Source organism: Pempheris klunzingeri, chromosome 5 (genome assembly GCF_042242105.1).
Source record: "Pempheris klunzingeri isolate RE-2024b chromosome 5, fPemKlu1.hap1, whole genome shotgun sequence".
NCBI classification, from domain to species: Eukaryota; Metazoa; Chordata; class Actinopteri; order Acropomatiformes; family Pempheridae; genus Pempheris; species Pempheris klunzingeri.
The window spans coordinates 18,139,317-18,164,481 of NC_092016.1; the positions used below are offsets into that span (position 1 = coordinate 18,139,317).

The 25,165-nt window shown below is 42.4% G+C and overlaps 1 protein-coding gene across 1 annotated transcript in view; it reads left to right on the forward strand.

The window, feature by feature from the left end:
* Positions 1 to 25,165, forward strand: part of ldlrad3 (low density lipoprotein receptor class A domain containing 3) — a 69,857-nt gene that overhangs the window by 19,507 nt on the left and 25,185 nt on the right. The window contains exons 2-4 of the mRNA XM_070831010.1: positions 6,616 to 6,762; positions 15,899 to 16,024; positions 17,990 to 18,124. Of these exons, the coding sequence (XP_070687111.1) occupies positions 6,616 to 6,762; positions 15,899 to 16,024; positions 17,990 to 18,124 (408 nt within the window). The remainder of the gene's footprint in view (positions 1 to 6,615; positions 6,763 to 15,898; positions 16,025 to 17,989; positions 18,125 to 25,165) is intronic.

A 25,165-nucleotide genomic window follows, 5' to 3' on the forward strand; every position in this document is an offset into this window, starting at 1 on the left:
AGTAAAAACTTTGGCTCAATCGCTCATTTGGCATTCTGATCAGAGCTGACACCAGAAATAAATTAATTACATAGCAGGTGATGAAGCCTCCCCCTCAACAAAAACAGATTCACTGTTTTCATGTGGCTGTTAGAGGCTGAAAAAGGCTAAACATGCTGAAAGAGGCGCAGGTCTAAATGTAACCAGTATCATATTATCCAGCTCTACTGTCTTTCTTCATGCATGACTGCCCTTTTCTTTATCTTCCCCCATTATGGCCTTGCTTGCTCTGTTGCTCTGTGCTTATGCTGCCCTGCCTGTGTGTGTGTGTGTGTGTGTGTGTGTGTGTGTGTGTCCGTCTCCGTCTGTCTGTAGGGGGTCCTTAATTGATGCAGACCAGGTCCTTTACACTTGTGCTTATTTATCCTGGACGTCTCAGTGGGCCGAGGGAACAGGATGGAGAATCTTTTCCTCTCTCGGGGAAGCTCTTTCTTTCTTTCACTCTCGCTCCACGGCTAACACACACACACACACACACACACACACACACAATGAAAGAGACAACCAAATCACCTCCCCCCACCCCCTGCGCCTCAGAGCCTGCTTATACAGTCAGCCCATTAAGAGTTGCGTGTAATTGAAAAATAAGTTTCTATCCTTGAACCTGAAAAAGCTAGTTTTCATTCAGAGCTAGGCCGTATTGATTCACTCCTCACTTATCCTCCAACATAAGCAGACCATATTTGTATTGACATTATCAGGCTGTAATGTAACTCGACTTTCTCTTCAAACAAAATTTTACATAATTCACTTGAGACTGTTTTGCACAGTATGGTGCGTTATTGGTGGCGAGAAGCCCGCGTTAAGAGTTGATTCTTCCTCTGGAGAGCTCCACGACTCCCCTGTAGTAAACATTCTGTTTTGATACTTTTCACATTGCCTTACTTTTACTTTCACTTCTACTGCAGCTTAAAGTGTACACAGACAACCCAATCAGTTTTCTGGTGCTGTTTCAATCCCAGGGTGAACCTTTCACCCAGGGCTAATCAATGCAGGTCAGATATCTAAGCCAGCTGAGGACGACGGGGTTAAAGCAGTAACAGCCAAGCCAATAGTCATCTCAGATATAGATTTATATCACTGACCTTTCATGCACTGAGCACAGGGAATAGAACTTGCTTGGGGTGGCTATTACTAGAAATCTGAGAGTAGAAAATGATGTTACTGTCCACCTCTGAGTTTTTTTTTCATTACTCCTCTACCTTTTTCTTCCACGCTTGTTCCATGTTACTACTTGTCCAGCTGTATCTTGGTCCTCACTCCCCTCCCATTTGCTCCCTGTCATCTACTATCATCTTTATCTCTACATGCTCCTTAGAGAGCTGACAGTCTTTACATGTTTTCCCCACATACTGTTGTGTTAACTCTAAATAGCATCCTTTTTGGTCTCCCTGTTGGGTATCATAGCAACAGTTACTATGGTGCTTCCAATAGCAAAATCCAATGTCCAGACATACTCAGAACGGTCATATAGGGGAGGCCATCTGTGCGCTTTAGGGTACATTAAATTTTCAATAGGCTCTGTTGAGAGTAATATAGATTTTATTAGCAAATTAGCTTTCCAGTGTCGGGGGGGGGCTGACATTTTGTATAAAGATAGTCATAAGACCTGGGACACTGGCAGATGTGTGCGACTGGACCATAGGCTGCCTCGTTTCCTCATTTTCAGAGAATTGCAGAGGATGTGCTGAAGTCTCCAGGCTGACATTTCGAGAATCATTAAATATGACGTGTGCCCATGGAAAATCTTGGAATGACAGTTGGAAGCTTGCCATTCATGCATTGACTTGATTTTTGCTCGTTTGAATGGGCAACAGTGGTCAAAGATATTGAGTAATTGACAATCCCTTTAAGAGATTGTGGGCTCGTGTTCCCCTTTCCAATTCCAATCATGCAAAAAGTAATCAAATGTAAGAATCTTATACTCAGGAGACACTTAGACATTAAGAACCAGACTCATCCTCAACATTTCAATTTCATGATTTTATTTAAATATGGGATGGGACTGATTTGGTTCCTCGATTCAACCCTGTTTTGATTAAATGTGCCTTGAGGAGTGTTTTTGCAAACACTTATTTTTCACATTCGGTGTTACTGACGTGACAAACATGTTGAATGCGTTTCCATCCTCAGAAAACAATTTTTTGCCCGTGTTGTTTACATCTATGTTTGTTAGCTCGCAGTTTCCCTCTTCCTTGCCAGTTTGTTTCCGCCCACCAACTGTTGAACTGTGAAATCAGAATTGGGAATGTGTATTGGGTCACTTTCGTGTGTGCAGTCAAAAACTACACTGGGCGCTTTTAGAAATGTGTTTTGCTTATTGTTGCCTCTCTTGGATGTTTGACCTTTATTCTGTGCAGAGTGATGTATGTGCAGAGTTTGAACCCTGTTTTTAGCATTTATCTGCTGAGGGGTGAAAGTTTCTCCGTGCTCCACACACATGATGCCATAACTAGTTTGGAAGCCAATCATGATCCAACTTACAGATGTATGATGCGAAAACTTAAAACCTCCAGTGCACTCACTGAGAATAGACTTTTTAGTGAAGCAGGAGAAATCTTGTGTTCTGCAATGAAGTTCTAAAAACAGGACATATTTGCATATTCATTCATCTGGATTTCTAGTGAAGGACACGGAGTAGATATAACTTTTAACTATTGTGGAGTGTTATACAAATCACTATTCAAAGCATAGTATTTTTATTTAAAACGTGGCTGGTGGGGATTTATAAACTGTAAATACGAGAAATGTTTGCTTGCATTAGTACCTTTATGTTCTGAATGTAATCTAACACAGCACAGCCGTCGTGCTCATATTGCATGCCACTTATGACTCAACATGAGACAAGGAAAGATTGCAATGGGGATGATCTTGCCTTTAGAAAATCTTGCAAAAAATGTTCTAAATTTGATTTCAGTATTATTCAGAACCACTGGGAAATTAGACTTCTGTTTATGCTGGAGTTCATTTTTAACTCAAATTATAATTGAGGTAAGAGAGGTGCGCTCTACATCCGGCACCAGAAACAGCAGCTGAGCTGAAAGATTGAAAGAGAAGGATTTCACCCCGGGTGAACCAGTGAAACTTCTTGGAAGTAGGGCCAACAGAAAATGTAAATTCTAATTAAAAATTATCCAGCTGATGCCTGAAAGTTCCTACCCTCTAAGATTTAGCAGTCTAAATAGGGCCTTAGGTGACACAGGCATGGTAGAGGGTGGGAAAGTGTGGAAGGACGGCCGTGCAGAGGCAAGGATAGTATAGTCAATATTTACCCTGAGTAATTGGTCTACACTTCCCCCAGCAAGATACACAGGCATCCAGCGTCATCCCCGCCTTATCTCCTCCAGTTCTCCTCACACACACCCCACTGTGGGTCCACAGTTGCACACAGCAGTGTTGTGCAGCTGCTCATAATGCCCCAAGCTATCCACAACATCAGAGTTAAAAGCATAGGGGATGAATGAGTGAGTCACCGTGCATGGACACTGTCACATCCATTAAATTCTCCAGGAGTGTTGCAGTGCTCACAGAGAACTAGTGAGTTATTATTCTGTTAACAAGCTCACAGAGCAGTCTGTAATGAGTTGTGTAGCCACACTGACTGTGGTAATGAGGTGGGCATGTTCGTTACCTCGACAGTTAAACCGCTGTAAGTTTTCAGGCTTATTACTGTATTGATAGAATGACAAGAGTGGAGCAATAAGATGTTTCGAGTCTGCCAAAAGAGGAACTCACAACCTGGATTTAAGAAGTGCTGCAAAGGTCTGCCATTGGCTGTGTGAGAGGCTCATGGGAAAAGATGAGCTGTCCGTCAAACTCCTCTCTTTATTCCATCGGGTCGTTTCTGAAACACACACACAACCCATACAGTTCTCTCTCTGTCCTCTCTCTCTCATGCTCTCAGAGCAACTCTCCAATTAACCTGATGCCTCCCGAACCGCCGGCTCTTTGAAGTCATTTTGAATGGCTTCCTTCTACACTAACCGTGTGGGTCTGAATGAACATGTACTTGCTGTGTTGCTCGGTTGTGTTGTCGACACTGGGCGGCTCTCTTTGTGTGTGTGAGTTTGTGGGTCTGTAAACCCTCTTAAAAGCTGCTTTGTGCTGAGAAATCTATAGCATACTAAGTGTACTAAGTGCACATGTTGTGGCTACATTGTGAGGAACAAATCAGATGGACCTGGGTCTGTTGTCTATCAAAAAGATGACAACAAATGGCCAATGTCGATCTTGTGATGTGTTAATTTATGGCTGTAAATATATGGATTAATTGTGTTCATCTTCTTGATATCTGCTCTTGAAATGCATTTAAGTGCATGTTAAAGATAGTACAATTAGCGGTCTAACCGTGTCTCAAGCATCAATGTACACTTACTAATGTTATTGTGTTGCTGTTCCTCTCTCTATATCTCTATTTCTCGCCAAAGTGTGCTTGTTTGTTTAGGTCCCTTTGTGGGAAAGAGCCAAACAAACAGGGATGGGAGGGGAAGAGCCAGGGGATATTGTGTAAAGGTGGTGGTGTTTTCTCAGATAGATAACAAAAAATTGACATTTGACAGTTTTCAAACATACCTGGATGGCTGTTTATATATCCAAGAGGCTCACCAAGGTAAAGTGCTGTCTGCAGAACCATCAGGATTGGTGTCGGTGTGTTTACTGAAATGTTATACCACACAGGTGAAACTCGAACTAAGAAACAGGCACCAAAGGTTTCCTGTTTGTTTTAGTTTTGTTAAGATAGTAATCACTAACGTGCACCTGTAACAATTTTCATTGCATTTATTCGTCAGCGGTGCGTCTGTCCGCCATTTACAGAAATGATCACTGAAAGCTCCCCAGTTGTCATGAACTGCGAGAGCTTTTCCTCCTCGTCTCTCACTTCCCCTTTTCTATATTGCAAGAGACAAAAGAAGAGTTTGCATCATCCCTACAGAGGATGGGGAAGGTTATGCTGTCTCATTCAAGCGAGGATCTATATACGGTATCCACAACCTGCTGCGGTAGGAGGGCAGCAAGAGAAGGATGATGTAAAGACAGATGATTTCTATGTGCCAGTTACTCAGCTGTACTCTGGAGACACTCTGGCTACATCTACTAAGTGAATATTAACCAACAGCGTTGAATCCGTGAGCTCTGGTTATGAATTCACAAGCATTCAAAGGTCAAATCTTTCTATTTGTATTGGTATACATTGGATCCTCGAGTAATGAATGGAGCGTGTCGAGAATGTGTGCCTGTAATGATTAAATAGAGAAAACAAACCCTGCTTCCTTTGTACAAAGTGAATTCATTTATCTGATTTAGTTTGAAATATTGGATGAACAAAAGCAGCGACTTCTCTTTAAGCGGCACTATTGCAGGATATTTAATCTCTTTGCATCCCTGTGAAATATGATGATTTAAATGGTCACATCACATGTACTATTTGTTGAATATTAGTATTACTTTAAATAAGGCATTTCACTATATGCGGTGACCTTAATAAATTAATTTTATATTTTGTAAACCAACAGATCAGGCACTGAAAATAACATTGATGTGCAGAACAGCACAGTTTTGTTTTGGGAATCATTTTAACACCCTTGGAAAACATCGGTTCCAACACAATCATCCTCTTCAGTAAAAAAAAAAGTGGCATTCGCTGTCAGTGTGAAATAGAGGCTATCCCAGGCTTACTCTTAATTGTTGAAAGCAATTAAGCCAAAGTATAGCAGTTCAGTTCATAATGATAATGTAGATCTAACAAAAGTGGCTTTTTATTTTTTATTTTTTTTCATTTTCACACCACCGCTCTTCACACTAGCAGTTGTGTGAAAATGAGAGCTGTATGGTGCGACCCAATTAGCCACTTTACTGGCTAACCACACCTTCTTGTAAGGCTTAAAGGTCCACACCTCTTGGCAGCATGTACGCCCCCTGTGTCTTGCTCTCAACTATGATGAAGTGGCCCGCCAGCTGAACCCAGTTTCAGCACTGCAGCATGAAAGTGCTCCCCAGTCTGTCCGAAACTCCTAATTACAGCCCTATAGTTTTGTTTACGAGTTAAACTGCTCACCGCATAGTGTCAAACCTCAGCCAAAAGGCCATGTTTCACATTCCAGCCCATTATGCCGCAGCTGCACTGCGTCAACTTGAAATGCCCTGAACTAGTTCGGGGCTCATGCTTTCTGCTGAGTGTGTTTTCTTCTGGTCCTGGTTGTGTTTATATCTGGGCATCTCTGTCCAAGACATAAATATGTGCTTTTGTTTGTGTGTTACTGTTGTTTGGTGTTTGTGTCCTATCGGTCCTATTATGGTACTGTCCAGCTCTAAACTGATCCTTACACTCTCACAAAACTGTTAACACAGAATGACCTCTGCTTTTTGAATAGAGCCTCTACCTTTAATATTTTTCTATTATAAGAGAACGGAGATAATAAAGGTCTCCCATTTCAACTGTGGTGATGAATATCGCTTGAATGCAGTATCCCTCTTACTGTTTGATTCCTCATGTAGTGATATTGTAATTGTCTGTTCCTTTTCTCACTCCTCTTTCTTTCCCCTCCTCTCCGTCTTTCTATCTGTTTTATCAACCAGAGAGCCAGCTGCTCCCGGGGAACAACTTCACCACAGAGTGCAACATCCCTGGAAACTTCATGTGCGGAGATGGAAAGTGCGTCCCAGGTGGGTGGCAGTGCGACGGATTGCCCGACTGCTTTGACAAGAGCGACGAGAAAGGCTGTCGTAAGTCCAGTTTAGACTCCATTATCACATTTTTTCATCCACTAGCCGCGTGCCTTAAAGCAGTGAAGCCAGATAACCTATTTAGAGTCACGTCATGTCTTTTCAACTTCTGAACTCCTCTCTGGCTATCCAGCATTGTAGTTGTCCTTCCTCTCCCGTTCCCTATCTGTAGAGCAATTAGGGCCATTTAAGCCTAATTCTCTGCCAACTTAAATGAACTTCCCTCTTCAGTCCTCGGTTCCCTCTCCCATTCGCAGCGTGCATCCCTCCCCCTCCCCTGCCAGACCCTCGGCCCCAGTTTAGCACCAGGGCAAAACTTAATACCATCAAAGCAAAGGCCGATTACTACTATGTGCAGGAATAGTAGCGCATGCATAATTCTACTGTAAGGCTACAGTAATAGTTCAGTTTTGATCCTCACTTTTAGTTGGCTTTGATCTCTCTGGTCTGTTGCTCCTCCTCCTCCTCCCCCCCTCACCCCCCTCCTTCCTCAGCCAGAGCACCGCACAAAGATTGGATTGCTGATGAAGATTGACTTTGAGGCTCTGCCACTGTGAATGGAAACCCCCATCTCCCGATATATTCATCCCTCTAACTGTCTTGCACTCCTGTTTTCTCTCTCTGCCTTCCCCTCTTTATCTCATCTGATGATTTTTTTTTTTTTTCCTTTTGGCTTTTGGCTCATAATTTGCTTCACAGAGGCTTGTTTTCAATTAGACGAGCATAGCCCTTTTCTTGCCGGGATTCTTTTTTTTTTTTTTATTTTACCCAGCCAATTCCCTGCCAAAAAAAAAAAAATCACATATGAATTGTCCTCCATTCTGTCACATCTCTCATTTTCTTCTTTTTTCTTCCTCCAGTAGTCACTTTCCCTCAGTGCTCTCTCTTGCTGGCAGCTCAGGGAACAGGCAGACTACTCTTGATAAAGTTGTGTCCCATGGCGTGCCGGCACACACATACAGACACTCACAGCCCACAAACTTTGCAGTCATCAATCTTCTTAGTTTGTAATGCCTCATGTCATTTTAAGTTATGTACACACAGGAACATTTCAAGAGGTGTCCTAGACTATATTCTGTAGTACATTGACATCCCTGTAACTTAAAGGAAGTCGGTCACATTAATAAACTACTTAGATGGATGGAGTCGGTGCCCCAGATTCTCATCACTCAATGGCCTTAATCTGTCAACAACTGTGAGACCTGGAAACATTATATTCTGATGCATTTGGACTAATTGCATGAGAATTAGATACATTAATTGTTCCTGTTTTGTCTAATCAGTTTGTTACATTCTCAATCAAAGTCACCTCAAGTACTTTCACTTTGAAACAACAGACAAGCAGGACTTTTAGCCCGTTGCTGACACTACATGCTATACCGCTAAAGATAAAAGCAAGTTATCATAAAGCATCACACTCAGCCTGCCTCTCAGCCTGTCAGAGGACTATTTGTGTTTGTTGTCGACGTCTACATTATCTGCTCTGGCATAAGTGGGCCTTATTATCCTCAAATAAATGGCCAGTTGTCAGTCGATATCTCCGGCAACTGCCTCACAAAAATCCCCAGACAAACCTCCGGCTCCATTAGGGGCTCTGCGGGGACAGACAGGCAGACGAGGGGAGGGGAAACAGGGGAGTTAAGGACTGAGAAGAGGTAGTGAGGAGGACTCATTATGGTGGCTACAGCAGGAGTGTCTGTCTGGGTGTCTATTATCTGAGGGGAACACAATGCCTGGAAACTTTAAGACTGCAGCGCTGGATTCTCTTCAAGTAGACTCGTAATTAGACACCCCCCTCTAAGAAAACACACACACTCACAGTTATATGTATATATTTAACAAAGGGGGATGGTTGAGTTGCCAACTCGAAAGACAGTTGGTTAATTTTAGGTTGTTCTCTTCTGTCATTGAGCTACAGAAATAGTGTGTTTTAATGCAGAATCTGAAATATTACCTTTATATAACCAAGCAGGAAATCACAGAGTGTATCTGATGATGTCTGCCCACTGTCCTGTGCAATCACAGTCATTACTATGGAGGCAGAGCAGTGCTGACCACCAGGGATATTAAATTTCCTTCCATCTGCAATATGAGTGAATGGCAGGAAAGAAATTAGCTTTAATTGTCCATCAGTATGGAAGCTTTTTAGGAACACTTTTGGCCAATTTTCTCCTTAATTAATCCATTTTAAGTGACCAGGCATGAGACTAGTTGATTAGAGCAATAGGCTCCTACCAACCCCTGTACTTCTCTTTCTGCCTCAGTCAGCCAGCATGCATACACAATAACTTTATGTATTTATAACATATATGTGTGAACATAAAACATCTTTTCCTCCAGGATCATCCTCTATTTTTACCACACCCATATGCACCAGAGGACAGCTGTAGTTGGAGAGTAGATCCCCCCATAAGCCCATGCTATTTAGCCAGCGGATTGTGCTGATGTGTGTGTGTCTCTGATCCAAAGAATACTTATGCAAAGCCTGAGATAAAGGTCATATGAGGTGACATCTCCCCGGTGTCTCATTAATGAGAAGTTTGTTATTTGGAGACCATGTTGCAAACGGGGAAACACAAAAGAGAAAGAATCAATTTGGACTCGCAAATTACTTGGTTGAACATGTAAAAATCAATTTCCTTTTGAACCCATGCGATTTCGCAAAAACACCGACAAGCACACTCACTTGCACATACTCAGGTTCACCGGTGCGATTGGTACAAAAGCATTTTGTAAGACTGAATCATCCACACATGAACTTACAATGACACTTTCTGGCAGATTCTCATTTTTCACCAGCACCAGAAATAAACTTTTGTCTACTAACTTCTTCCAGCTTCTTTTCCCTTGACCTGACTCTTTTCAGCATATTCCAGTGCTATCCGTGGGCGAGAAAGCTCAGAAGAGAGTCATGCAAACCTGGTCTGCATTTCCGTGCGTCTGTCCTTTATCTGTTTACTTAGCGTCAATGTGCTCCAGCCTGCTACGCCTCACAGGCCAGGAATTGTCTCTCGAATGGTCAGGGAGTGTTTATTCGCCCCGAAAAGACAGGCCTCTCCCCTCCTCCCAAGCCCCACTGCTCCTCTCTTGTTTGTTTGTTCTTCCGGTCCCCTCCAGCACACGGGTCAACTTGAGTCATGTAAATACTTTTTGCTGGATCTTAAATAACAGTCAAGGCTGAGAGAAGACAGGCAATATATCCAGTCGGAGTCTTATTGCATTAAAGATGCAGCTTATTGTATTACTGTACTGTTGGCAAGGCCAGGACCCCTCTACTAGTCCATTTTTTGGACCTCTGCTTTGCTTAACATGCATTTAACTATATATTTGATGAGATATATCAGTAGTTTTTACAGTGCCTCCAATATTGAGCATCTGCTCAGTGTGGACATGCGTGTATGTATATGTGTTGGCAGGTCTGGGGGTCTTCAAGCAATGATTCAGAGACAGGCTGCTGACTAATTCCTCTCAGAAAGAGGTCAAAAGTACCAGCCCGCTCTGTGGTGTCCATAACGACAGCCTGGGAGGGTGTTAGACGAAATGGATACTGACAGAGGAGAGAAGGAGGAGAGCTGACTGAGCTTACTGGGCTTCAGAGCCAGGATTAGCCTCTTTGCCCTTGTCTGGGCAGAGCATGAGTGGGCGAGAGAGGAGAGAAACGTAGTGGGGCCGAAAGGGTGAGGGGATGTGATGTATAAAGCAAGAAGTGGGGAATCAAATACGGGGGTGGGGGGGTGGGGGTGGGGTAGAAAAGACATAGAAATACATTTCAAAGAAATCACTGTATTAGCGGCCCTGCAGGCTGAGGCTGAGGCCTGTCTTTGTGGAAGAATCCATGTGCGCACAGTTCTACACTGACAAACTTCTTCTTCGAACTTCAATTTTTACTCCGGCTTCATCTAGAAGGGCATCAGCAGGGCCAGTGGCTCTTAACAACAATACATCAGCCACACACAAACGGCTGCTCATCTCCTCAAAGTATTCTCAAAATCAAATTTGCATGTCAACATGTCTTTAATTAAGGCTAACGTTGCCATTTTTTATATTTTAAAGTTGAAAAATTCCCTCTATCTTGTGAAATATTGAGTCATTTTAGCTTTTTTGGGCTTTAAAGTAAGAAATAAAACAGCCTTCTACTTCAAATGAGATGCTTAATTCATAAGCCGCGAATTGAACCATTAATCAATTTCAATACATCTCCTGGGGTTTTACTGCTACAGCCTTATTTGGTTCTGACTCGATGACTCTACTTTATTTGAGCTACATATTTTTAGGATTTACCATTATTTATTCCATAATTGTCCTATGTGACCACAGTGTCAGTTGTTCAGCAAAATGTACATGCAACACAAGATTTGCTGCAAAATCTGACCTATTTGCACATCATGTGCAGGCCAGCAGCGGCTCTCACTTCTGGTCTGCTTTATTCAATCACTGGGAGAAACACAGGAAGGGCAGCAAATTGGAGGCTCACACAAGGGCTGATGTTTTGTCAGTGTAAACATCTATTGCTGCTCCATAACAACGAGACGGATAACTGTATGAAGTTTTCATTACCTGATGCATTGTTTATTGATCCTGTTAGCTCTTCAAAACAATTAAGGGCACAATAAATTCAGTTCATTGGATTACTCAAATATTATCACATTATTGCTTTCTGCAGTCACAACATAGCCAAAGCCTGGAGCAACATCAATGGTGCTTTTTGTTTTTTTGCCTGGATTCTGACCTCCACAAAAAGCTCATGAGATATTGAGTTCAAAAGAGCCGCTAAATGCTTAGCAAGAACAAAGTTCTCCTCAACAGCAGGGGTGCAAATGGATAAAAAGACTCCTGAGACAGATTGGTTATGATTTAGATATCAAGAGTCACACACTGACAGATCTTTACCAAACCCACCGTGGGTGGGGAAGGGCTTGCTGAGATAAGGAGTGTTGTGTTTTTGCGATAAGAACAGTGACCAGGGCACTGACTCTTGCACAAAGAGACGCTCTGCTGACAGATCTGTTGTTATTCCTCTGTTGCCTCCTGCTCATGCATTGTTCTGCTCTGCTTCATCGTGCATAGGTGTTCTTTGCACTGAGAGTGTGTTTTCCATTTGTGCTTACATGTAGAGGTTCACATTTAGTGGACGACACTGTGAAGGAGAAAGTAGGTGGGATTGGAGGAGTCTGCAGGACTTAGATCAGGGCATGTATTGGTTTGTGTGTGCTGCTTTAGCTTGGCTCAGAGGAGAGAGAGCAAAGCGAGAGGAGTGGAGAAGAAAATGAAGGGAACATGAAGCATTAATAGCAGGAAAACTAAGTACAGCAGAGGACTGAGTGTGGTGCATCCCATGTGCTTAATGGGTGACTGATTCATGAGCTGGTGTAATTAATACCAAGGACCAGGAATGAAATATTGATTTGGGTCTTACATTCAATCTCTTACTCTGATTCTGTCTCCTGCTGTCTTTTTTTTTTCCTTTCTAGTTTCTCTTTTACATTGAATACGATCCCTCTGTCCCATATGATCAATAGACGCAAATTAGGCAAAATGATTCCTTTGAAATCTTCAAAGTAGTAAGAAATTCTGTCTTTGGCGCTGCCACTTAAAACAAAGCAATTTTAGCAGCACAATGCTTTCTGTGATTAATATTGCATCTGGGTTATTATCTAAGAGATCACTTGCTGCTTTTTCACTATATGCCCTTGCTCCCCTCTGCTTTTATCGGAAGTTGTTGAAATATTACTGATGTTTTGCACATGCGTCTGCCGCATGGTTTACGAGCCGCTCTCGCTTCCTCATCTAGTACGAAGTTTGATGGCTTTGCAGAACGCCAGTGGCCCGTAAAAGCTCAGCCCTTGAGACGAAGGCAGCTTTATAATGTTGTAATGCCTCTTCCTGCACACAGAGGGTTATTGTGTAGTACAACTAGCATGCAGGGCTTAGACAGTGAAACATACGGAATGATCCCTGAGCCCTCTAGACTGAAACTACCCTTGCCCTGCTTGCTTACACTCTGACTTCATTACCTATTGATTTCCTCACCTCAAAAATGCCCAACAAGGTCAGAGAAACCTTTGAAGTCTTCAGCTGCCTTCTACTGTTTCTCGGCCTCTATTCTCTCTCAGCAGCTCACCCTCAGCTGTTAGGCTTCTCTTCTTATTAGTCTCTTCCTCCATTGTTTCTCCTCACTCTGTCAATCATGCCTGCCCATCGCAACTAAGTTTACCTGTGCTGCAGATCTCATTCTGTTTTCTGGTAAACCGAGTAAGGGTGGCGAGGGTAGAAGTGTGGAGATAAGAGCGAAGCATTCCGCATCTTCCAACAGGAGTCATGCTGTCAGATTCAGCCTGGCATGAATGCTGAAGCCACAGGGGAGACAAAGACGGGAGAGAAGAGGCAAACAGTAGTACTCTGTTTCAACTTCATTTTTAGATTATCAAATTATTTACTCTTAAATTCAATATATTCCACAGTGCCACACTCCCGGGCCTAGATTTCAACTGTGTTTGTGTGAGATTTTTTTTTTTTAAAGTACAGCATTTTTAATTAAAAATGCTCTTGTGGAAGAAATTTTAGGCAGATGTCAAAATAGGCATCTCAGTATAGTGGGTGTGCCTGTGATTGTAAACACGGGGAGAGAGGGCATGTTTATGTATGTGCGTGTTTATGTGTGTTTGTGTGTCCTCCAACTTAATGTTTCGGTGTGATCCAGACATGTTTTTCTGCTAGTGATAGTCTTACCTCAAGGAATCAGCTCGACGGCTAACCTCATTCGTTTTCATTTGTGCTGCTCAGCTGAACACTGGAACTAAGTTGGGAAGCCATCCAACACCCTGCCTGCTTTTCGTAAACAACTTCTACAAAAGCTTAGAGAAGGGAAAGACAATTTGGCATGGAACTAAAGCAGTTCAAACCAAGAAACAGAGTGATGACAGAAGGGATGAAGACTGCATGAAATGGATGGTTGTAGGTTGCAGTGTAAGGCAGAGGTGCTGAAATTAATCAGCATTACCTGGATCATCAGCAGTGTTTGCATTTGAACAGTAAAAATACCAGACCTTGAATAAAACAGGACACTTTCACAGGGTTATACAAGGAAACTTAAGAAGTTTGTGTTTTTACCATCTCTTCCACCCTCAATTTGCGTCTTCTAATTAATTTTTCATCTTTGTGCTCTGGAAACTGCTCAGCTCAGGCTATAAAGGGCCACACATCCCCCAAAATACAACTAAGCACATTAGCTCTATCCTTCCAACCAGTGCTGTCTCTCCCACCCACGAATTTCCCTTCATGAGCTTGCCCTTCATGTGACTTTTGAGCTAATTTGGAACACAAACGCTGGGTCAAATGAATCCAGCCAGCAGCAGAAGCTCTAATGAGGATTCGGGTGAGGGAGGAAGCGAATGAGGGATCTCAGAGCTGTCCTTCTAGCCATTCCTGCCCAACAAATATCCAAGAAAGTAAAGAATATATATATATGTGTGTGTGTGTGTGTGTGTGTGTGTGTGTGTGTGTGTGTGTGTGTGTGTGTGTATGTACGTATGTATGTATACAAAATAGATCAAAATGGAAAATAAAGGATGATATAGCCTATGTTTGTGGCCAGATGTATTTCAGTTTACCCCTCCACAGCAACATGATTTTGTTTCTTCTCTGTTATATGTTGCTACAGCCATGTCTGTTTTCCTCCCTGGACCCTAATGAATGTGATATACCATGCAAAATGAGCTTTGGGTGGTTAGGGCCTCTGCAGTCCAGGTAAACAAAGGATTCCCAGACTATAGACACAAAGATCGGGCACTATCCCAGCTTCCTCCCGCATTCAGCGGATTACATTTCATCCTGGAGACGGGCGCTTCAAACCCTCGTGGTTGTTCTGCCTAGCCCTCCCCCCTCGCTACACATAATCGCCGCAGCTTGAAAGAGCTCATAAATCAGCCTACCACAATATATTGTAGAGGGAAAAATGTGCGCCCCTGGCATTTGAGACGGCACAATGCCAACCTATGAGCAGGCCAATTCCACTCTTTGTATTCAGTGGCGAGAAAAAAACATAAAGACTGGTGGCTTGCTTTGAGATGTCTAGTTTGCCCACTCACTCTCCCCCTCCCCGTGGGTTTGAATGTGTGGGTTGTTCCATCCTTTTGTTGTTCTGTAGTGTTTAAAATGTTTATAACGGCGTTCCTTCACTGGCATTAACTTCTAATTTTGTTCAGCTAGTATCATAACAATGTCCTAGCTGTAATTGGTGGCTTTTCCTTTCTCTGTCTTCAGTAAGTATGATTACAACCTGAGAAGCTCTCAAAGTCAAATTGACACGTTTAATCTTGCTAATGCAAATTTGTGGAAGGAGAATAATCCATGAGTTTAACAAAGGTGAACCAGCAATCTGAGAGAGGATGCTATATTTCACACATATGTGGCTCATTATTATAGACTGTAAATGGTGATTGCTGCACTGCAATGTCTTTTGTTGATCCTTCGTCGATCCTTTGTTGCCATCAGGGTCTGAAAATCTAACTTAGAGCTAAAGCGAGGTCCTTTATTTTCTGGTGTCTTTGCTTACATCTACCTTCTATCTTGTTTTTCTCCCTTTGCAAGGGAAAATCAATGTGTTTGAGTCAAAACTAGAGGTTAGTGCTAAATGGAGGACTCCAAGCATTGATGTTCTGCAGGCTCGTCACTCAGTCTCTGGCCCGTCCTGGGAGATACAACCTGTGGCCTGTTTAGGCTGATCAATGGCAGAATCCATACAATCTCCCTCCCACACTGTCTTCTCTTTGTCTTTGTCATTAACTTGTTTTCTTCTCCTATCAGTACTGTGCTCTCATGATATTAACCTTTACTTGTCATACATAAGAGAATGTGAAGATAAGGATTACAGAACATGAGCTAAGTAAATAATTGGTCAAATAAGCTGTTTGACTCATGGAACTGTGTACAAGTTTCTTTTTTAATTTTAGGGCATACAGTTTTATCTGTTTCATTATTACTTAGCCGACCCTGTTGGTGTGTCCTTCCGTTCCCTTGTGCATCAAGGCAAATTCTGTCATAAAACATGATGTAGTGCATTGAAAAGTGCTGCATCATCTCACTAATCCATTGTTCTTCTTTCCACCACGTCCCCCCATCCTCCATCTGTCCTTAGCTAAGGTCAAGTCAAAGTGCGCCCCTACATTCTTTGCCTGCGCCAACGGCGTCCACTGCATCATCGGACGTTTCCGCTGTAACGGCTTCAGTGACTGTCCTGATGGGAGTGACGAGGAGAACTGCAGTGAGTCTCACATGACAACCAATTCCAGTTGTAGCAATCTGTCTCTTGCCATGGCCAGCAGAAGTCATGGTCTGTTCAGTGATGTGCTGGCCCCCAGTCATAACAGTTTATACTGCAGCTACTCTTCCGGCCATAAGCATCAAGTGGGTTGTGTGCTAAATATGTATTTTACACAAGTCCAATTATTCCAATAAAATCTGAGCAAAGTGTTACAGAGGCAGTCCAGCAATTTTACGCATAAAACTCAGTTTCTTCATTATGTACTGCTCAGCTTGTAAAGACTTATAGACTATTATTATATACTATAGACTATAGACTATTTATTTATAACAGAATTACAAACCAAGGTTGTGGAGTTGAGATGATGAAGGCGTTAACCAGGCCAGAAACGCTCTTACAAAACAAAATGCAACAGATTGCATCTGTAAGGAATCTGTAATGTTATGTAAGGAAATTTTGAGCTTGACACACACTAAGAAATAAGAGTGAGCATATGTCTGGCCTCTATTGATTAAATTATGACAGTTCTTTGTTTGAGTGCATTTCTTTTGAGTGCCATGACAAACAGATGTACAATTCTAAAGCTGGAAGCCTTAAAGTGGGAAATATGCCTAATTAATGAACTGCAAAAAAAATGTGCATACTTTGAATTACTAATAACTAATCCACTAGACCAGTGCAATAAAATGGAAGAACAACACTTAGTAATAGAAATGCTTTAATGCATTTAACCCAGGAGCAGCGAAGTTAGTTAAAGAATAAAACCTCCTAAAGATAACAATGACCGCCTTTGTACGTCCCAACCTCCAAAGATGGAGGTGCATTTCACAGCAGGCACATGATCATGTTGCTGTTGCCTTTTTTAGATTTGGGGGCGATTATCAGTAGAATCTTTCAACCTTTTCAACGTTTCTTTTGCTCTGCTTTAGTTTTTCTAATGCCATGACAGTATTGTTCATACTTTCTAAAGTGTGAAGCAGATATTCTTTATGTGGCTTCTTTCAGAGGAAAATCAAGAAGAATGTCATTCTATAAAGAATGCAATCTCTGCATTGTTGCTGTCCCCTCCACTTACTATCAGACCTTGCATTCGGAGCAGATAATAATAGTTAAGGTATAAATGGCAAATGTAGTAAATTCCATCACCTTTTCAAAAGCATTTGAGTCATCTTAATTTGTTTGCATTGCTCCTGACTCTGCACCCTTGTGTCTAGCTTTGCCTTAGGCAGGACAAGGGGAAGACCAGAATGTACTAGGCATAGTCTATATTATCAGGCAATGGTTTGTCCTCACATGAGCCAAAAGTGTATCAAGCCAGTCACTCACCACTGTCAGAGACAGTGTTCCTAGCCTGCAGTGCCCACGCTCACAAATCTAATCTAGCCATTTAAATGGAGCTTTGCGCTACACTTCCAGCACATACTGCGTCACCACTGTGTAATTGTCTGGATCTTCTCACAAGATAATGCCGCCTCATTTTGCAAAAACCAGAACAAAGACAAACCCAGAACGGGTGTCAAAAGAAAGTGGTAGTGTTGGCCAGGATTGTGAATGGGTTGTTTTTAGGATTCTTATTTTCTTTCTGTTGAATTTCAGTTTGATTTTTATCAGACTTCCCAGATCAAATACTTTACTAACTCACAGTGTTTCATGTCTGCTCTTAATCCCTAACACTAACCCATGGAAATGTGTTTTTCTTCTAGATTTAATCATATCAAAGTGTTGTACATGGGATGGGATCGCAAAAACACTATAACAACTTCTAACAAATTGCACAAGCTACCACAACAAAAAACAGAAATTTAATTTGCTTTTAAATATTTTTATGCTCTAAAGTTCGTCTCTTGAAGTTGTTATTCACACAGTTGCTCCTGTTTCTCATGTAAACTTTGAGTGGAAGCTGTTCAGTGTGACCCAGTTTGAACCCACACTTAACCCTTGACCTCTGCCCTGACTCAATCACAGCAGGCAACCCATTGGTGTGCTCGGAGGCTCGCTTCAAGTGCCGAAATGGCCACTGTGTAGACCGCAGCTTCTTGTGTAACGGCCAGGACAACTGTCAGGACAACAGCGATGAGGAGCTCTGCCTAACTACAGCAGGTAAGTCATTAACGGCAGGGTTCAGGCTCCACGTTTTCCTCCAAAGCCACCCCTCCACTAAACATGAACACATCCAGCAGTGACAAAGGATCTACCCAGAAGGATCAGAAATATATCTCCTCTGCTACGACTAGATAGATAGATAGATAGATAGATAGATAGATAGATAGATAGATAGATAGATAGATAGATAGATAGATAGATAGATAGATAGATAGATAGATAGGTAGATCTAGATGACAATTTGTGTATTGATGCCCGTGTTCATTATCTCTTAAATAAATGTTACAGGTTTAATGCATGAGACATATATGATTTGCTTATGCCGCGTTTCCACCGGCTCGACTTGGCCCTACTCGACTCGACTCGGTACGCTTTAGGTAGCGTTTCCACCGGCCCTAGTTCCTGGTACCAGGTACTATTTTAGTACCTCCTCGGCCGGGGTTCCAAGCGAGCTGAGTTGAGTTGACAATTCGACGTCACCAGACTGCAGACCACTGATTGGCCAGGGAGCGGCGTCACTTGATGAGTCACGAGAGCGACTATCAAACCCGCCGTTTTTAAAACCCCGGAAACAGAGACGGAGCGTTTTTATTATTTCTGTGAACGAGGTAAACAGATACACACAAACCAAACACTCCACGTCCTTAGTTGTGTTTGTTTGTGCCGTATACAAATTACGCTACCGGAGTTTCGGCCCGCCTTGCTATGACGACCCCGCCCACGTTTGAGGTGGTACCAGGTGTAATGGAAACACAACCGTACCGTGCCGTGCCGTGCCGTGCCGAGTCGAGTCGAGTCGAGTAGGGCCAAGTCGTGCTGGTGGAAACGCGGCTTTACTCTTATGAGGCAGAATAGTCCAAAACTTCACCAAACAATCACTACAGTACAATACAATACAATGTAGATGACAATCTCTTATGTAGATGGAGGGAAAAACACTGTGCACGGCACAATAGAAGCCTAAACGAACTGTGATTAGGTCAGTCAGAAGTAGCTGCAGTGACACTAATTAGGATGGATAATTAAGATAACTTTTCTCTCATATTTAAAAAGGGGGGGGGGGTCTCTCAATTTATTCAAAGTTCATTTACAACAACACAAAAGCGACCAATTTCAAGATGAGGCTTGGTGATAATCACTGTCACTTTGATCTGGAGAGTGTTGAATTTAATCAGGCCATAATTGCTGGAAATATTGGAAGTGAACTTTGCAGCAGATTTCAGAACAGATGGAAGCTTGTAGATACAGTGTTTAGCTTTTCCATTAAGCTGCTCAATATGACACATCTTCCTGATATTTCTGAAAAGATCTCCTAGGAAATCTACTCGGCATTCTGCTCTACATTAAGATGCAGCAAAGCCACTTACAGATTCAACTTTGCGCCAAAGCAGACATGAGCTGCTGTGATTTTAAACAACATTCCTCATTACGCTGATTCACCACAAAAATCCTCACCGCCTCATCATTTGTGTAATGTTGTAAAATATGATGACACTGATGACTTTACGCTGACTTTGAAACACAAATAGCAGCAGCATCATCCCTGACAGCGAGTCTGATGTCTTCTGGTATTGAAAGTCTCATTCACTGGCAGGTACCACTTATATCTGCCATGCCATTCTTATTCCACTGGCAGCTTCGCTTCTCACAGGCAGCTGCTGCCACTACAGCACAACACTATGGCACAACAGTCGGCTTCTGTCAACACTTCAGCTACACTTCTAAATGATTTCTGCCAGCAGCCCGACCCTGATGTGCATAACCCCAGGCAACCAAATGTGGACCACTGTCAATGTTTTTTTTTTTTGTTAAAAAAAAAAAACCTCGTCTATCCCTACCCATCTATTCTAGCTACTGCTGTCACGCTGATTCACTGTAGTTAAAAAAAAAAAAGTCTGTCAGAAATAACAAGACTGAAAACAGTACGGCGTACAAAAGAAAAGTCGATGATAACCTGTCAGCAACTATAGCCCACAATTGTTATTACCAAATATTGAGAATACTGAGCAAAGTCAGCAGAAATGTGAACAAAGCTCAAGAGGCAAAACTGATGAAAGGGGAAGACTTCTGAATATAAACACAGTAGATCCTGTTGAAACTTTTCAACTCTGATCCGACACTTTTGACAAACTACAGATAGAATAATGGCTGCAGGAGATAATTATTCCTCGTATTATAATTCAGCCTGTTACCTCACAAATCAAAATGTAGTATACTACCATTAGTCGGTCTTTTTTTATTTTTTGTGAAGCTGATTTAGTAAAATTCTTGGCTTTGTGTGTTTGCGAGGGAATGAGAGTCCATCCATCATCAAAGGCCCGTTCAGACTGCACAACTCCCAGAATGCTGAATAAAACAGAAAAGTGATGCAGAAATATTGATGGATATCTGTGTCCACTGCACTTCATTTCCTTGTTGACAGTTGAACAATACCAACTGCGGTGTTGGCTGGCAGAGAATAGCGGCACCTCTTTATGTCGTCAGGCATTAGATCTCATAACGCAATCTTCACAACAAATACTTGATGCTGTATGAAGAGTTGGAATGATCAAACAGCTCACTGTTTGCAGGAAACCTAATACTGGGTGAATCTGAAAAATGTTTTCTCATGGTAGACATAGCGTTCAGTTATAATCACCTCGTAAAAAACATTGTCAATCTATTACAGCTTGGTTAGATTATATCATAAAATGTTTATGCACCTCAATATGGGCTCAGTGAAATCCAAGCAGTGCTTTATGATACATAACACTGGCAGCCCAGGGTACAATTATTATGTTCCATTTCCTACAAAAAGAAAGTGCTCTTCCTTGCAGCAATTTTATTAAAAGGCCTGCTAAGGTTGACTGAGAGGCTTCTGAGATTGGCTCCATCTCTGAAATGTTTTCAGGTGTCTAATGATAGATTACCGAGTTTTATCTTATCATAAAAATGCCTGAATTTTCAACTACACAGCTGAGTAGTTTGCATGTTTTCAATTCAGCTTCCCCAGAAATGCACCCTTGCACCTACTCCTCACCTGAGCGAGTTTGGAAGTTGTTATACTCCCAAAGACTTCCTGTCAGCACTGATTTTATAGCAATGTTTGTATGTATGGAGCGCAAATGACCTAAATGTTCTCTCGCTTATTTTGCCGCTGAAAACCCGTGTAGCGCTGCGTAAAGTACAAGTGTCGGGGAGTTGTGAGCTCTGTGTTGCTGTGACCTTCAGAAGAGATCAATGAAGATTTATTTTTAATATTTTTTTTTTTTCTTCAGCACCCTCTGTGCTTCAGAGGGAGTCAAGGCATCTCCATGGTTTGACTCTCCATTTTTTACACACACACTCACACACACACATACTCACCTTACATTCTGCTCTGACTTTCCCTCTCTCTATAATAAGCACAGACCTGCAGGTGACAGATAAGGCATACAATATCCGCTCCGAGCCACCTGAGCACAGCATCTTCCTCCTCACTTTCTCTCCTGTACCTCTTCCTCTGTTTAGCTCCTCTTCCTCCTTACCCATAATTACTTGCTTCAACATCTCCACATTCGGTTCCTTTATTTGAACAGTGAGAGATCAGCAGGCGGCCTGTCAGCAGACAGATCATCATGGCATTTATAGAATAGCGTTTGGTTATCCTGCCCTAGAGGTGTCTCATAATTAGATCTACAGAAGCAGCTCCCTCCTTCTATTTTTTTTTTTTTTTTTTTATGCCTCCAGTGTTTTTATTTCTCATCAGAGTGATTTTAAACAATTTGGCACAGTTAAACGCAAACAGAGCAGCACAGAGCTGCTTTTCCTGTTTATCGTTTTACTTGATGGGTAATTGATTTTTGAAATGGCAGAGAGGTGGCAAAGTGGCAAACAGCTCAATGTAACAATACACAATCTTCTATAAATGCATTGGTGCAATCATTGCAGGGTGAGATAGAAGGAGTAGGACGGGGAGCCTGTAACGGATAACAGAGATAAAGAAATGGAAAGCACAACACATAAACATAACATAGTGAACCAGAAAGGGAGTCGCGTGGAGCAATGAATAGCAATGGGCAGGAAGATGGAGGTGAGCAAAGAGAGACAGGTGATTTGGCACAGAAAGGCAGGGATTTGGATAGAACTGAGCGAGGGGTAGCGATAAGCCAGAGAAGATGAGAGCAGCATCCATCTCAAGTCGAGCCCCGAGGCCCAGCAGTGTAACTCTGGAAACAGAAATGACATGAAAGCTAGTTTTGCAAAGCTGAGCTTCTCTTTGCTCTCCCTTGTCTTTCCAGGCTGCCTATAGCAGGGGATAGAGAGCGCACTGATAAAGCGCATGTTTGCCCCTGCAACGAATTGTTGTTGAAACACCGCCGCAGGGCTCACAGGACTCGGCCAGATGCTGGGGGAGCCCTCGCTGCGAACAAGAGAACCACTCTGCATATCCAACTAACCATGTGCACGAGCACGCTCACACACAGTCACCAAGACCCACGCACACACAGAGAGTTGCAGTGCATCCCACAGTGATTATTCTGCATATTTAATTGCAAAAAATAACTCTACAGCCTCCTGAAGAAACTCTCTGAAGGTCACAGCACTGGCAACTTTAAGGACTCAAGTACAAAAGTGATGAGCACAGAAGTTGATGCTGTTTTAAAAGTGGTTCAGAGTCCCTTTAGAGTTGTCTTAGAACGGTAATTGATTTAAAATGCACACAACAGCGTCTCTCATTATGCATTAATTAACACGAGTTGACAAAGAGTATCAGATGCGTGGTGACTGTGGGAGAGTGCGTTTGTGATTAATTGTCACATCTTTATCTCAAAGTAGCATCATCTTGGTCTTTTTCTTAACTGAAGCTGTGCAGAGAGAGAAAAAGTAAATGTGAGAGGAAGTGATTTGGAGGTAGGAACAGAGGGCCAGAGGGTGGTGTGAAGGCTTCAAAAGCTCTCAATGGCTTTGGTGTTCTTGAAGATAAGGTATGCTTTGTGTGGCCGCAAGCATCATAGGCATTTGTTTTGGTTGTGTGTGTGTGCATTCGTTTCAATGCACATTTTTTCTTTCACACACATATATATATTTCACACACGTCTGTTCTTGTACATGAATACCATGTGAATGTGTGAGAGTAAAGCTGTGCAGTCGTGAATTTAGTTTCATGTACTGTAGCTTTTCAACAGATTTGTGCCTCCACTGTTGTTTTGTTGCTCTCCTCTGGTCTATTTATTGTAATATCAGTGAAATAATTGGACAAATAACAGGCAAATAAATCCTTAAACCCTTGAAGACTTCACCGCCTGTAGCTCACAAACACTTTGAAAGCATCAATTAGGCTTCTTTGAACAAAAGGGACAACATCAATTCTGCAGACCAAAAGGGTTTGGAAACGCTGACATTCAGCACACATCTTGGAATGCATTCACAGTTTTTGCTCGATACATCAATTTACATGTGATTTAAATTACAATGAATAGTAAACAAAATTATTTATAGTCTTTCTGCTCATGGGTGTCTTGTATCACTCTAGCAATGAAGGAATCACACCCAAGGGTAGGCCTTTGTTTACACACTGCCTCAGTGTGTAGGCCTATTATATAGTGTGTATGCTTTGTAATGCCTAGACTCCATATGGAGACAGAGGCAGTAAGTCCCTCAGCTAACCGTTCATTAGTTAGCTCATGCAAACTATCCGGTATGGCCCAGGAACTGCCACAACACATTTTGTTGCATTATAGTTTTCACCAGCGACCCCATCAGAGTAATCATTGGCGTACAGGTCCTCAGAGAAGTGATAGTCAGAGAGAGATGTTGGGCAGCAAGCTGACAATTAACATTAGTTTGCTACATGAGTATGCTGTCAAAACATTGGCGGCTGACATCACTCCTGAACCAGATTGGTTTGATGAAAATTAAGTCACTGACTAAACAACGTCCAAGATCTGTAACAATAGGTGCCAGCAAGACTTTTTGGAGAACATGACTGTGTATAATTAAACTGGCCAGTTTCCTTTGTACATTTTGATAAGCCTTTCAGCAAATCGCTTTTTTCACAGTGCTTGTCAGGGTACTTTGGCAAATAACATCTGTCTGTCTAATGAAAACATCAATATGGTCATAGGCTTTGTTTTGGCCGCCATCGCCACATATCCACAAACCCTCTCCGTCCCCCACCAACAGCACTTAAAGCAGTTTTAACCTTCTAGTTTGTGTGTGGAGCGCTACTCTCTGAGAAGTCAAATCCCTCATTTTAAACTCCAGGGATGCTCCCCTCCCACAGTGAGTAATCTGCAGCTTTCTATTTGTTATATCCTCCTAAGGCTGTGTAAGAACTACTCGATAGATCCACTAGCACTGCATCTGCTGTTTTGCATAAGCACTATGTATTCAGCAACCTGTCTTCACAGCCCTGCCATTTACGGGGCCAATAAACACCAGTAATTCAGACGGGGCTGTATATACAGTGACTGTCTGCTGACATGCAGCAGTAACTCCTGCCTCTCCATTAGCGTCGGCAGTAAACTAGACATTAATATATAGCGTCAGTCTGATATACAAAGAACAAAGGATGTCAGCGTGATTAAAAGTCTCTCAGCCTGTATTCACTATTGGTATCCTTTTAGTTTGCTAATAGCTTCTCACACAGCCACGTCCTCCCCCATTGATTACTGCCAGACTTTGGGCCCAAATAACGTAGGTGCCATAGATTAAAATGACAAGTTAATCCATGTGCAATTTCTGTGTTAGAGACGTGTTTGACGCTGAGATGTTGGTCTGCTCATGCCCTTCGTCAGTAGCACTCAGAGCACTGGCAGAGAGAGAAAGGTGTGGGAGGGAGCATGAAATGGTGTAGGGGAATATAATGGCAGCAGACTGAGGTGTGGGAGTGGAATGTAATAATGCCAGTTTATCAGAGCCAACGCACACTTGACAGGCACAAATAAGGGAGGTTGCATGTGTCACCGCCCATGGATTTGAACTCTGGAAAAGTTTCAGGTTTTCTGCTTTTGTCAGTCTAGAGCATGTTCACAAAGCAGTGCTGAGGGTCTCCCGGCTGTTGGTCCGCAGGAGAGG